This window comes from Aulostomus chinensis, chromosome 5, assembly GCF_037954235.1.
Source record: "Aulostomus chinensis isolate RoL2024-O1b breed Wild chromosome 5, RoL_Achi_v1.0, whole genome shotgun sequence".
NCBI lineage: Eukaryota > Metazoa > Chordata > Actinopteri > Syngnathiformes > Aulostomidae > Aulostomus > Aulostomus chinensis.
Window position 1 is genome coordinate 12689357 of NC_141324.1, and position 14598 is coordinate 12703954.

At 43.7% G+C, this 14598-nt stretch overlaps 2 protein-coding genes across 2 annotated transcripts; one reads left to right on the forward strand and one right to left on the reverse strand.

The window, feature by feature from the left end:
• Positions 1–1085: 1085 nt before the first annotated feature.
• LOC147261242 (alpha-2-HS-glycoprotein-like) lies at positions 1086–3774 on the forward strand. Its single transcript, XM_086203201.1, has 8 exons — positions 1086–1163; positions 1522–1721; positions 2018–2128; positions 2239–2320; positions 2409–2563; positions 2665–2760; positions 2883–2954; positions 3067–3774. Exons 2-8 carry the CDS (start codon positions 1524–1526, stop codon positions 3523–3525), a joined length of 1173 nt encoding a protein of 390 aa, XP_086059327.1. The 5' UTR covers positions 1086–1163; positions 1522–1523; the 3' UTR covers positions 3526–3774.
• On the reverse strand, positions 3309–13082 carry LOC147261243 (uncharacterized). Its single transcript, XM_086203200.1, has 6 exons — positions 12676–13082; positions 12386–12562; positions 12172–12293; positions 11920–12085; positions 10151–10266; positions 3309–10078 (listed from the first exon to the last, which is right to left on the reverse strand). The coding sequence occupies exons 1-6, from the start codon at positions 12950–12952 to the stop codon at positions 5762–5764; spliced, it is 5175 nt and encodes a 1724-aa protein (XP_086059326.1). The 5' UTR covers positions 12953–13082; the 3' UTR covers positions 3309–5761.
• Positions 13083–14598: the final 1516 nt, after the last annotated feature.

Sequence of the window (14598 nt, forward strand, 5' to 3'; positions counted from 1 at the left end):
CAGGAGCAATTAGGGGCTCAGTAATTTGCACAAGGACACTTGGACATCGTCGAGGATCAAACCAGTGACCCTCCGGTTGCTAGACAGCCACTCTACCTCCGCCCCACAAACTATACTTTCAAATTACTAGAATGACACATTCCATTAACATTGGACCTTAGGACACCCATCCATCCAGCCATCATTCATCCATTTTGTACCACTAATCCTGTTAAGGGTCGCGGGGGGGGGGGGGGGACTGGAGCCTATCCCAGGTGGCCTTGGGTGAGAGGCGGGGTTCACCCTGGACAGGTCACCAGTCCATCGCAGGGCCAACACATAGAGACAGACAACCATTCACACTCACAGTCACACCTACGGTCAATTTAGAGTATCAATCAGCCTCGTCCTCTCTTGATGTCTTTGGACTGTGGGAGGAAGCTGGAGTACCAGAGAGAACCCACACAGGAACAGGGAGAACATGGAGACTCACACAGAAAGATCCCATGATCAAGCTGAGAACTTCCTTGCTGTGAGGCGACAGCACTCGTGCACCACCGTGCTGCTCCCCCTCTTTGGACCCAACTAATAAATTAAATGACCTCATTAATTTTTGTTGTCTCTGCAGAATAATATTGTGACTATTGACACAGTAGATTTAAATTTAATGATTACTCCTGAAACAAAACTCACAGATGTAACACTTTGCTCTGTAGTTCTTAATTATATTCTTCTTAATAACATAGTCTTGATATACTCTAATACCATTCTGAATGGATGACATCTTTCTAATCATTGTCATAATTGAAACCCCTGCACACACCACTTTACATTTTCCTATCACTCAAAACACAACACATTGGTCTAATATATAACTGCCATTTTACTAAAGATGCCAGGTGCAGAAAACCAGAAAACTGAAATGTGAAACAGTGAAAGATAATAAAGCATAGAACTGCAGAAACAATTGGTTCTTCTCGATCTTTACCTTGTTTCTGTTTGTAACCTAGAGTGACATGATTGGGCAGATTGTCTCCTGGAGAGTAAATATGTAGGAAGCATCAACTAGAGTCCCCCCCCCCCCCCCCCCCCCCCCCGTGCCAACATCCGTTTTGTTTCAGCGTCATTGAGCAGACAACTGCTTCCATCTGACCTCTATGGAAAGGAATCATTGGTGACCCAAGGTAGAGCCCTTCTTACGTTTGTAATAGATTTTCAAGAGTAATGTTAAAGGTTTAATCATCAGCTGTAAATCATAGATTGTGGCGTTCTTTTTAGTCTCATCATAATCACAGTGAACCATACCGGATTTAAACCAGAGGCCATTCATCCCACAGGGCTTGGTCAGCATGCATTTGTTTTGGCAGCAATCCTAAAACAAAGTGCAGCCCACATGTGACGCAGGAGTCAGGAGGGACAGTCATGGTGTTTAACTTGGTTGTTTTTCTGTTTAAAGTACAAGATATAAAGCGAATGCTGCATGAAGTTTGTCTTTCTTCCTTTGCTCTTAACCGCTTGAGTGGTCTAATCCCTCTCTTACAGAAATGAATCCTCTGGGCATCACCATGGTTCTGGGACTCCTGGCGGGGATATGTGCTCAGACCAATGTGCTATATCCCGAATGTGACTCTCCTGAGGCAGAGGAGGCTGCACTGGTGGCGCAAGGTTTTCTAAATGCTCAGCATACTCACGGCTACAAATATGCACTGAACAGGATAGATGACATCAAGATCTACACAATGGTGAGTCAGGTTTTGTCAGGTGCTAAGTAAGACGCAAAATATTTAATTTTTGATTACTTAATTTATGTTCCTAAAAATGTCCATCTTTATGCAGATATTTGTACAAAAATGTAACATGAAGAAAAATTTCAATATTTTACTCTCCAATGTCTTTAGAAGCTAAATATGAATATTCGTGCAGGTAAATGTGAGACGATAGCATTTATTTAGCTGCTGTCATACAGTTTCAGCAATTTTAACATTATTGATCTTGATTTTTTTAACAATAAAGTATATTTTGTCTTACCTCTCCTCAGCCTGATGGAGATAGAACATATGCCCTGGACATAGACCTCTTGGAAACAGACTGCCATGTGTTAGACCCCACACCTGTTGTCAACTGCACAGTCAGACCCAAAGTACTGACGGTGAGACTTCTAAATATCAGTGTGCAAATGTTTATATCAATTATGGCAATGCAATCAAATGTGAAGATAATATACATGTAATGCTATTTACAATATTTTATTCTTTTTAGGCAGTAGAAGGGGACTGTGACGTGGTGCTGAAGAGAGTTGGAGGGGTTCTGACTGTCACAGCATTCAAGTGTAAAACTGAGGGTAAAACTCTTAATAGGAACACTTGCAGAACACACCCACACAAGTGTCACTCACAAAAATAATTTTTTTACCCTCTGATGACATATAGAATCAACTGAGGACCTGTGCTTGGGTTGTCCTGCCCTGCTTCCACTGAACCACACCGTAGCTCTGGACTTTGTCCAGGCTTCTCTGGCAACCTTCAACAATAGAACAGTCAACATGACTTTCACTGTTCTTGAGGTTGGGAGGATGTCTTCACAGGTGGGCTCATGTCATCTGCTCAAAAAAACTGTACGAGCTTAGATGCAAATATTTTCTTAGTGCATGTCAGTACTTGAGTATATTTCCATACCTTGTTTCAGATTGTGTCTGGTGGGCCAGTTTACCTGGCTGAGTATGTGGTAGTTGAGGCAAATTGCACTGATGATATCTGTGAACCCCTGAATGACGCCATGGCTGTAAGTGTACAAAACATTGAATTTCCCACAAGAACATGATTTTGGAGGTTTTTAAAATACTTCTACAACAGTTCAAAACTGACAAAACTAAGGAAAAATAATGGTTCTGTTTCCTCCATCAGGTACAAGGCATTTGCACTGCTAAAGGGCTGAGCATTGCTCACACAGTCGACTGCAAGATTTTTCCCTTTATGGTAAGAGATACTTATTATACAAATATTGTTAAATGATGAACAGAAAGTGTGATTATACAATGCTAAACTTGTGATTTTTATTAAGCCAATGTTCATGCAAAACATTTTTCAGACGCCTCTTGTAGATGCCAACAGCACTGCAGCTGCAGCTCCAGCAGTCCATGTACACAGGGGTAGCCTCTCACCCAAGCATGGTCTGAGACACCACAAACTGACTCCGCTCCACAACCCCCATGTCAGCAGCCTTTTGTCTGCAGAGTCAGCAGAGTCCAGTGAAGTTGTACCTATAGTCCCTGCTGTAGTTCTTGACCCACCCCCACCAGTAGCTGATCCAGCAGTGCCTGCCCCTGATCCAGCACTGCCTGCCGCCGATCCAGCACTGCCTGCTGCCGATCCAGCTCCAGTTTCTGAGTCTGCATCAACCTCTGCTGCCTCAGCCAGTGAAGAGACTCCCCTTACTTTAGTAAAGCGAGATTTACCTGTAGCACCTGCCCCTGAGTTTATTTACTCCACTGTTAAAGAGCCAATTTCCCTTGTACCAGTGTGCCCTGGAAGGATCAGATTCTTCTAAATGTTCTTGTTACAACAATACAGACTTTGTCCTGCTTTCTTCAGATCACTGGCCCTAGTTTAATTTATAGTTGTAATTAAATACATCCTGTTGCAGGTAGATATACCAATATAACTCGCCTGCTTAAGAGGAATAGCCATTAACAAAAACGGTCCAATTGCACAAGAGCTTTTTGTATTGTTAAACATCTGTTGAAACCTGTAACTGGATTGAAGATTCACATGTAATGCTGCTTAATAAATCTTTAATCTCAAAAGTGTTGTTCCCTGTGTCTGAAGACCCATGCCCATTTTTCTTCATTTAACCTGGGCTGATACATTGACAAACAAAATGGAAGAAACTGTAAAATGTCTTGTGTGCAGAGAATCAGTGACTGTTATTCGGGACCACTCAGTTAAGATAGGGGAATTAACAGGAGGTAAACGCAAATCAGGGTCAGAACTATATACACATATAGACTGAGAAATTCATTCACGTCATTCACGAAAGTCTCTGCATGTCTCATTAAAGAGGCAGAGATTCTTAGTGAGCCGAGGATGACTTGACACCAATGAGGGCAAAAAGACTGATATGCATAGGAGTGGTAACTTTAGACAGTCTTTTTACTGTATCCCAGTCATGATTTTGATTCTGACAGGGAAACTCACTGATAGCTGTGTTTTTGTGAAAATGGTTTAGCAGCTTTTTGGAATACTCCTGCAACCAACTATCTTATGAATTTGCAAAGAGGTCATTCAATGACCTAAATTAAGTGTTTTCAGTCACAACTTCACTTTGAGCTGTTACAGAAATGCCATTTTATAACTAAAATGGCTCGTGGCAAAACAAGATCCAAGTTAGGATACAAAGGGAGTGATGTTGATAGCATAACAATGAAAAATTTTTAGGTTTTTATAGCATTGTAAAATTCTGTGACCTACACCACCTAATGCTCCTCTTAAACAAAAATATAAAACCTCATTGGTGGTACTGCGGCAGGGATAGCGCCTTCATTTACAAATAGAATCAGTCTCCCTTATAATTACAGCAACAGGGTTAGTTTTACATAAAACCAGTTCATTTTCTTACAATGCTGAAAAAAAACTTTGCGATTGAATTTCCAGGAAAAGCTGGGTCTATTTTGCATCTACAACCATTGTGATGACAAGTCCACTCTAGTGCCTCCCCACCACCCTGTTCAGACCCTAAAATGCATTGGCCCACCAGGACTCTACCCAACTCCACCATTAGTTGCAGGTTTGATTGAAAGTCCATACAGAAACATTTGAGGGCACCAAAATTAAAAAGGCATCTATTCATACTATACATCTTTTGAGTGATTGCAACACAACTGTTTGTCGATGGTGTTTACTCATGCCATTGACTCTGTCTGAACCCGCTGACATTTCCACTTAGAGCAAAATAATCTTTTCCCACATTGTAAACACTGAAGTCTTGAACAGTAAGACACGAGTCAAATTCAAACTGCTTTAAAATAAGGTAGTTCATATTTGTATCTAAATTGCAAAGCACTTTATCAGTGTTTGAAATGAGTGACATCTTTAAAATATCTGGTAACAGTCAAGTTAATGTGTTGACATAAAACTAATAGTTTCATCATTATTTATACTTGTTTTTTGGGTTCAACCCATATATTAATGAATGTTTTACTCCAGCTACACGAATGGGTCAACGTTCAGGAGGCACCAGTTCATTGGAAGTCAAAGGACAATGCACTGTTCAATTAAGAAAAGCAAAAAAGTTAGATTCAAGTGAGCTGAGATGATAAAATTCAGAAAAAGTTAGACTCCATACCACAAGAGATAGGGATTTCCAAAGATTCTATAATATTCACCAATTTTTTTGGGATAATAAAATAATGGTCTGGTATAAGTTGAATTTGTTTATTCACATCTAGGCAGCTTAGTTTTTGCTTACAATTTCAAATTCCTCTTGGGGTAGGTTGGTTCCTTTATACAAAAATATACAATATTAGCATGAATATTGCTTCAGACATTCAATGAGAGTCAGGGTGACGTACCATGTTCTTCATAGTTGGCTGCAGAGCTCAGCTGTTCAAATGACTTCCCAGGAGCATGTGAATGAAGCCAACAGCTGGAACTCACAGGAGCAATGAATTCCGTCTTTGAAAGACTGGAGGAATTTAGAACTAGATTTTGTTGCCAATTCATCTTCCAGCCTTAACATGTCGTCAGCAAAACCAGTTAAAGGACTGGTTATTCCTTTCCCTAGTCATTTAAGGGTGTTGCCGTTTTTTTGTGGGGGGGTGCTGAGGATGTTTGTGATGCCTTGCAAGATTTTGTGCCTGGACATTTGTCACGTCAGGAATCGGATCCTTCAGGTGCAGCCGAGATTCACGCAAATTATTGGTCTCCTTACCAGGTGGGTCATGCTTTAGCAGAACATATCCTTTTGCTTCAGAATGGGACTGCCCAGTCTGATAAAGTTTGGAAGTACTTCGATATAGCTGAGGATGTGATGTGTTGTCAGGAACCAGTGACTTGTTAAAAGTAGGGGCTTGAGCATCTTGAAGCATGTAGTAAGTCATTAAATGAGGATCAAATTCACTTTGAAGCATAGGTTGGGTTTGCTCTTTGGATTTATTAGGTTTTTCTTTGGATGGGTGTAGTTCCTCAACGGTAGGTTTTTGATTTGCATGCAGCTGCTGCAAAGACTGGGTGATATAAGACATGGCATTTTGCCCAGGGGGATAATTAATGTTAACAGATGAAAATTTGCCAATTTGCTGTATCTCTGGCTCCTTTTGTGCCACTGGATTTATTGGCTCATTAACCAGAATTTGAGGTTGAGAAGGCAGGCTGGAATGAGGCAATTGGCTCTGTGGTAAACTTTGCAGTTCCTCATTTTGTTGTAAATATTGCCAATTGGAAAATTGTGGATTTTGTACAAAAGAGTACATTATTTCAGGATTTGTTGGCTTGTGGGGATTAATGCCCGATTGTGCAGCAAAGTTGTCATCTGGTGGCTGGACATACAGCCAATTTTCATTTCCAGATGGTAAGGACTGGGATGAAATTGGATCAGGGGTGATGCTCTGGGTGTCAGATCCTTCTGGTAATTTTTGGGGCTGAGCAAAACCTAAGCCACTGATAAACCTAGAAAATGTGAAGTCATTTGAAGAAATGAATGGGAGCCCTGGATAAATTGCAGGACTCTCTTTACCAGTTCCAGGAGGGACAACATGATGGAGATGTTGATGAAAAGCAATTTGAGGACAGCAGTTAAAAAAGCCAGTTGGGCAAAACTGAGGGCAATACATGGGTGACACATATGCTGTGCCTGGCTGAGAACCTTCGGGGATAACATCACTGGGTTGAAGTGTGGTGGACTTCAGGGGTTTTTCATTTCCACTTGTCCCCTCCTGTGGTCTCTTAGAAGGGGGTAATGTTACAGAATGGGGGCTTGAGGGCTGCTGTGGAAGAAAATATGGGTGTTGCATCTGCCCATTGTGAGGATTGATTGTTGGATGCTTTGTATTTTCAAAGGGACTTTTACCATTTGGCCCACTGACTGGTATTGCAGGTGGTTGAGGGTAAAGAGGTTGGTGTACATGTCCTTTCGGAGTTTCAGTGGGGGTTTCAAGGGAAGCTGGCTTTTTAATTGGTTCTTTTTCAGGCCCTGGCACTGGATCCAAGGGCTGAGGGTAGACTGGCTGCTGCCCTTGACCCCGAGGAGCTTCAGTTTGTGACGGCTGGGGTTGCTTAGGAGCAGATGTAGGCCCAGGGTAGAAGGGATAAGGGAAAACTGGCTGCTGCCCTTGACCCCGAGGAGCTTCAGTTTGTGACGGCTGGGGTTGCTTAGGAGCAGATGTAGGCCCAGGGTAGAAGGGATAAGGGAAAACTGGCTGCTGCCCTTGACCCCGAGGAGCTTCAGTTTGTGACGGCTGGGGTTGCTTAGGAGCAGATGTAGGCCCAGGGTAGAAGGGATAAGGGAAAACTGGCTGCTGCCCTTGACCCCGAGGAGCTTCAGTTTGTGACGGCTGGGGTTGCTTAGGAGCAGATGTAGGCTCAGGGTAGAAGGGATAAGGGAAAACTGGCTGCTGCCCTTGACCCGGAGGCGCTTCAGTTTGTGACGGCTGGGGTTGCTTAGGAGCAGATGTAGGCCCAGGGTAGAAGGGATGGGGGAAAACTGGCTGCTGCCCTTGACCCCGAGGCACGTCAGTTTGTGACGGCTGGGGTTGCTTAGGAGCAGATGTAGGCCCAGGGTAGAAGGGATGGGGGAAAACTGGCTGCTGCCCTTGACCCCGAGGAGCTTCAGTTTGTGACGGCTGGGGTTGCTTAGGAGCAGATGTAGGCCCAGGGTAGAAGGGATAAGGGAAAACTGGCTGCTGCCCTTGACCCCGAGGAGCTTCAGTTTGTGACGGCTGGGGTTGCTTAGGAGCAGATGTAGGCCCAGGGTAGAAGGGATGGGGGAAAACTGGCTGCTGCCCTTGACCCCGAGGAGCTTCAGTTTGTGACGGCTGGGGTTGCTTAGGAGCAGATGTAGGCCCAGGGTAGAAGGGATAAGGGAAAACTGGCTGCTGCCCTTGACCCCGAGGAGCTTCAGTTTGTGACGGCTGGGGTTGCTTAGGAGCAGATGTAGGCCCAGGGTAGAAGGGATGGGGGAAAACTGGCTGCTGCCCTTGACCCGGAGGTGCTTCAGTTTGTGACGGCTGGGGTTGCTTAGGAGCAGATGTAGGCCCAGGGTAGAAGGGATGGGGGAAAACTGGCTGCTGCCCTTGACCCGGAGGCGCTTCAGTTTGTGACGGCTGGGGTTGCTTAGGAGCAGATGTAGGCCCAGGGTAGAAGGGATGGGGGAAAACTGGCTGTTGCCCTTGACCCGGAGGCGCTTCAGTTTGTGACGGCTGGGGTTGCTTAGGAGCAGATGTAGGCCCAGGGTAGAAGGGATGGGGGAAAACTGGCTGCTGCCCTTGACCCAGAGGCGCTTCAGTTTGTGACGGCTGGGGTTGCTTAGGAGCAGATGTAGGCCCAGGGTAGAAGGGATGAGGGAAAACTGGCTGCTGCCCTTGACCCTGAGGCATGTCAGTTTGTGATGGCTGGGGTTGCTTAGGAACAGATGTAGGTTCAGGGTAGAAGGGATAAGGGAAAACTGGCTGCTGCCCTTGACCCAGAGGCATGTCAGTTTGTGACGGCTGGGGTTGCTTAGGAGCAGATGTAGGCCCAGGGTAGAAGGGATGAGGGAAAACTGGCTGCTGCCCTTGACCCTGAGGCATGTCAGTTTGTGACGGCTGGGGTTGCTTAGGAGCAGATGTAGGTTCAGGGTAGAAGGGATAAGGGAAAACTGGCTGCTGCCCTTGACCCCGAGGCACGTCAGTTTGTGACGGCTGGGGTTGCTTAGGAGCAGATGTAGGTTCAGGGTAGAAGGGATAAGGGAAAACTGGCTGCTGCACTTGACCCTGAGGCGCTTCAGTTTGTGACGGCTGAGGTTGCTTTGGAGCAGATGTTGGCACAGGGTAGAAGGGATGAGGGAAAACTGGTTGCTGCACTTGACCCTGAGGGGCCTCAGTGTGTGATGTTCGGGGTTGCAGAGGAGCAGGAGTTGGCTGTGTAGGTACTTCCTTTTCAGGCACTGTCATTGTGTAGAAGGGATAAGGAAACACTGGCTTGTGCACCTGACCCTGTGGGGCCTCTGGCTGGGGTAGTTGAGGAGCAGGAGGTGGCATTGTACCCGGTTCCCTTTCAGGGACTTGCACTGGGTAGAAGGGATAAGGGTAGACTGGCTGCTGCTCTTGACCCCAAGGAGCCTCAGTTTGTGGTAGTTGGGGTTGCTGAGGAGAAGGAGTTTTTTCTGTAGCTTCTTTTCCAGGCACTGGCTTTGGGTAGAAGGGAAAGGGGAAAACCGGCTGGTGCACCTGAACCTGAGGGGCCTCTGGCTGTGATGGATGAGGGGCAAGTGTAGGCCCTGTGTTGAAGGGATGAGGGAACACTAGCTGATGCCCTTGACCCTGAGGGTTCTCAGGGTGTGGTGGTTGGTGTTGCTGAGGATTAGGAGGGTTCTTTGTAACTGGTTTCTTTTCAGGCCCTGGCTTTGGGTAGTATGGCTGAGGGAAGACTGGCTGCTGCACCTGACCCTCAGTATTTTGGGTAACTGGAGGAGATGTAGCTTTCGATTCTAGTCCATGTGCAGGGGGCACATTGTCAGGTTTTGGATTAATGTAGAATGGGTAGGGGTAAAGATGTTCCTTTTGGCCAATTGAAGGTTTGGTCAATGGATGCTTTTCAGGCACATCTGGTTGAGGGTGCCAGGGTAGCAATGGAATGACTGAGTGGTACATTTGCCCCCCAGGTTTAGCTGGCAGCATTGTAGGAACTACTTGAGATGGCAAGCTTTCCTTTGTCTGTGTAACAGGATGCAGGATTGAAGCTGAAGTATGTGTTGGGCTTGATGGGGACACCCCTTGACCTGGTGTTTCAGTTTGCTGGTCTGGACTCTTTGCTGGGTTTTTTGTGGGTGCAGGTTCAGATTGTGACAGTGATGGACAGGAAATCTTGGTTTCTCCATCACAAGCTAGTTCAATGGTGTACATCCCATCCTGTAACACCAAATATCAATTGTTCACTTTATGCAGATGAAATTAGTGGGGGAAACAAAAGTGTACAGTTACCTTTTCCTCCACACAAGGTGAGTAGCGAACAGAGATGACAACACCTTCAGGATGTACAACCAGACTGATCCCGCATCTGGGTGACGCACTAGTCAGAGATTCCCAATTGCCATTCACTGCAAAGTAATACATTAGTTAAACACTCAGTTCCTCCCCTTTGAAAATAGTTGCATGCCAATAGTAAGCTATATTTGTAATGTTGACTACAATGTAAAACTCAAATGACAATATATGGTAGACAGTCTTCATGCCATCCTTCAAAATTTATAATTCTGCAATTGTACTGTAGAACTACAAGTAAACAGGTTACAAACCTATTTGAGTTATCACTACACAAACTCAATTGAAACAGTTAAAGCATGTTCAAAGTAATGTGATTATTGAAACTTGGGAAGGGCTCATTTCATGGGTTAAGTGTGATTTCAATTAAGTAAAAGACATAAAATGTGCATTGTGACCAACAAAACGAGCAGCACTCCCTCCTTTGTCTTCCTCTACAAAAATAGTTCCACACTAGGCTGTTATGTGGAGAGGTAGGAAATAGAATTTAGCAGCTTTGTTCATTTTCAGCAGGGCGGCCCAAATTTGGGCCATTAGGCTCACTTGGCCGATCAAATGTTGAAGTCGGCCCAACGCTAAAAACATGTATGAAATCAGTTTGCTGTATTGTATATGGTGAAGTAAAATGTTCTCATTGTATATACACAATCTGTAATTATCCTTTTTCATTATTTGATCAGGCTACAGTGTGATACTTTGCATCATCGGGTTGGCTGCACAAGTAAGAAAGTCAGGGCAAGATTTTTTTAAAAATTTTAAATCTTTCTAAAGTAGATCCCAAGGGTATCATGTCACAAAAGATGGTTGGGTCCTGCTAAATAAAAAAAGGTGAATATTTAACCCTGAAAAATGTTGTCATGCAGCTTTACGAGTTACGACACTGATGGTTCACAGAGAAATATAGGCAAGTAATCACAAAGCAATGTGGTGTATACATATAAAAACATTTTATTTAAATTATACTGTCATGATGGACTGCCAGTTCAACAGCATGATGTACAATAGAGTACTGTCTAGTACTGCAATCATGAGCCCCTTTCACACAGCACCAAGAACACGGGTCAACATGGGTTTTGGGGCACTCTGAAAGGGTCGACTTTGCATTTCGACCCGCGTCGACCGACTCGCCAAGTGACTCGGGTGTTGAGCGGTTCGGCTCGCCTGCAGTGTGAAAAAGGCAACCCGTCGTCTCAGGTTTCACTTCCTTGTCGCATCCTGATTTTGTCACTGTGCCGCCTGTCAGGCTTTGCCTGTAGCTTCTTCGGCTCCCTTTCAGACTCGCCAAAGCGCCATCCTCCTTCGCTGCATTAGCGCTCGGACATTTTCCATTATGCGCCGAGTTAGTATGCTTTGCAGAAGAGACAACATCGCAATGCACGCAACAACAACGTGGACGTTCGACTCGGCGACGTCCACGTTGTCGTTTGTTTATCTCGGCGTTCCACCGCACGATTGCGTGAAATGATTATGTGGTCAGCGCGATGACGTACGAATAACAAACAAAACAGGCACGCAGCCCTCACAGCGGGAGTTCAGACCCGGGTCTTCTGGAAGCTTGAACGTTCCCTATTGCCGAGCAAACGCGGGTCCAAAAACCCACGTTGACACGCGTTTTTTAGTGTGAAAAGGGTAATTGTTTCATGTTTAGTGCAACGCAGTGGACTGGCTGTCAAAAATGTTGGATTATCTTAAATAGATGTGCAACTTACAGTTTACTTTAATTTTGGAAGCAGATGCAGTCCATTCCGTTTTCACAACCATGCCCTCTGCATGGCAGGTAACCATTGGAGGATTGGATGTAGACTGTCTCATCAAAGGGCATGACATCCTCACCGGTAACCCCCACCAGCGCAATGGGAGTACATAAGCATCCTCCTGAAACCACAAGAGATAGATTCTTAATTACTGATAGTTAGGATCATAAAATACATGCACACCTCTTTCAAAATGTAGTATCCCACCTCAAGAGTAACAAAGCAGCCATCGTAAGGTGCAACTAAAACCATGTCTCTCCTTGTTGACCTGACAGAGTAACCACAGCTTGGTGGCAACTGGGATAGGGGCAAGGGAGAAAGGCGACTCCCTACAAAAGACAAACCATACTATTAACAATGCACTGCAAGTTACTCTGAGAATACTTATAAAAATATTAAGTGTGAATCCATGAGAACTTACCCCTGTCAACAAAAAGCAGAGATCCAGGGGTGGAAGCAGCATTGAGCACTTGAAGTTTCATGGAGTCACTTGTACATTCAACCTTTGGTTCCATTTTCAGAAGCTGGTCAACCATTGAGTTATGTGGCATTAAAACCCCATCACCTTGACCTTTAAGTGGAGTGGGAACCTCCCAACCTTTAAAAACCCACAATATACACACACGTGTGTGAGTAGCCTTTTTATTATTAGGGCCTACTAGTCTAAGAGGAGGTTACAATGAATTCTCTGAATAGGTAAGCTTTACTTACTCATATCAGCTTGGTAGTCTGAATGAACATCTGTGAGGTTCCTTGAGGATTTGGTTCTTGTGACTTTACCATCTTGCTGAGGATTTATCCCAATTAAGAGCTGGCCATGATACAGATGACTACCTTCACCTTGATGGCGACTCAGTGTTATCTTTTTTCTTAATTTAGCTGCAGTCTTAAGCCCTGTTAGTTTTGCGCAATGGCAAAGTGAACTAGCAACCACTAAAAGTCCTAAGCATAGTAAAATCTTAGAGCCCCCGATCTCTACACACGCCATTGTACCGAGAGAAAGCGCTGCACTCAGGTAGGGAAGCGTGCAGCGCAGGCAGATCTCTCCTCTACACAAACAGTTTTGGAGGCCGACTTCCGCCTAATTTGCGATTAAAGAAAAGTTCGACCACAACAGGTGTTGCTAATAATGTAATTAAAGGTGTGATCCCGAAAGAAACCTTTTTATTTTGACCTGGCTTTACGGGTTAAACAGGTGTAACTGATTATATTAATGGCTCCGTTGGATTTCGAATGTCGCCATTCCAGCCGGTCAGTGTTCAATTTAGAAGGCACTGGGCTACCTAAATGAACAGCCTAACATTGAAATGATATTAATAAAGCCTTTTATGATATAAGTCATTTTTTTCTGATGACACAAGTCCTATTGAAAGTCGTTCTTATCCTCTACCATTAGTTCACATCCAGGGCTGTCTGTTTTACTTTGATGAGCAACATTTGAATATTTTTACCTCAAAAATATAAAATATTTTTAATATCCTCACCCCATGCTTGGCAGTGCAGAGAGAATTTAAAAACCATGAGGATAAGAAGCAGTTATCTTAACATGCACAATTTTTTTTCCACATATATTGCTTGATTAAGCGTCTTGTTTGAAACCTCTGTAGTTTGATATTTGACCATTATCCTTACATTAGTTAAATGCTTGGATTTATCAACTTTATTCATCTTACATCTTATTAAAGCCACAAGTCATTGACTTATATGCTAATTACAAAATTCTCCAATTAAAAAAAAAAGTTAAATTGCTCATCTAGGGTAACACTGACGATAAAAATTAGCTTTTTTTTTTTTTCTCAGTGCATACCTCTGGATCTTTATGAGCCACTTTTAGGAAATGTTCAGCATGTTATTTTCTTTAAAACTGAAAACAAAGCCTGATGGCTATTTCTAAGTCTTTGCTTCTGACATTTCATGTGTACTCCCTCTGTCAATGACCCAGGCTTGCAAAAGCTTCAATTTTGGCAGAACACAACAGATGTCAGGAACAATGAGTTACAAATGGCCAACAGGCTTTTTTCCTGTCAGTAGACTAAACTGTGGGATACAAAACAATGGCCATTTTAATTTTGCACTGCAAAAGTATAGTACATCGTTAAAAAGAATACTGAATTGAATGCCAGGGTTAAACTAGACCGATTCAGCTCATGTACAAGTTTAATGATCACAGCAACAGACAGGCCATACTGGCTTTACCTCTGGTTGGAATAACTTTTATTTGATCCGTCTGTAAACAAGATGTCTCATCAATTCATGGCATTTGAAATAGCAGATTTTGTGGTGGAAAGAATTTCCAACTCAAAAAGAAGACAACACAAACTTTTTTAAATTCTGTACATATTCCACAAGAGTCTGGAGATTACTGATGCCAAAATATCCCTTAGGGAAAGTGCCATTCAAAGTTACTTCTTGCTGGGGTAGCAGGTAAAAATTCAACTTGTCATAGCAACACATCAGAGCAATTTTATGGCACAGAATACAGTTATTCTCAGAAATTTTTCACAAGACAACTTACAAATGTTCTTATTCCAACCAACACCATTTTCTATATGTTTTAAGTACACAGCATTTTTTTTCTTTTAAATATACTTCTAAGTACCTTACTATGACAATTTGTGAATACATCTTTGATGA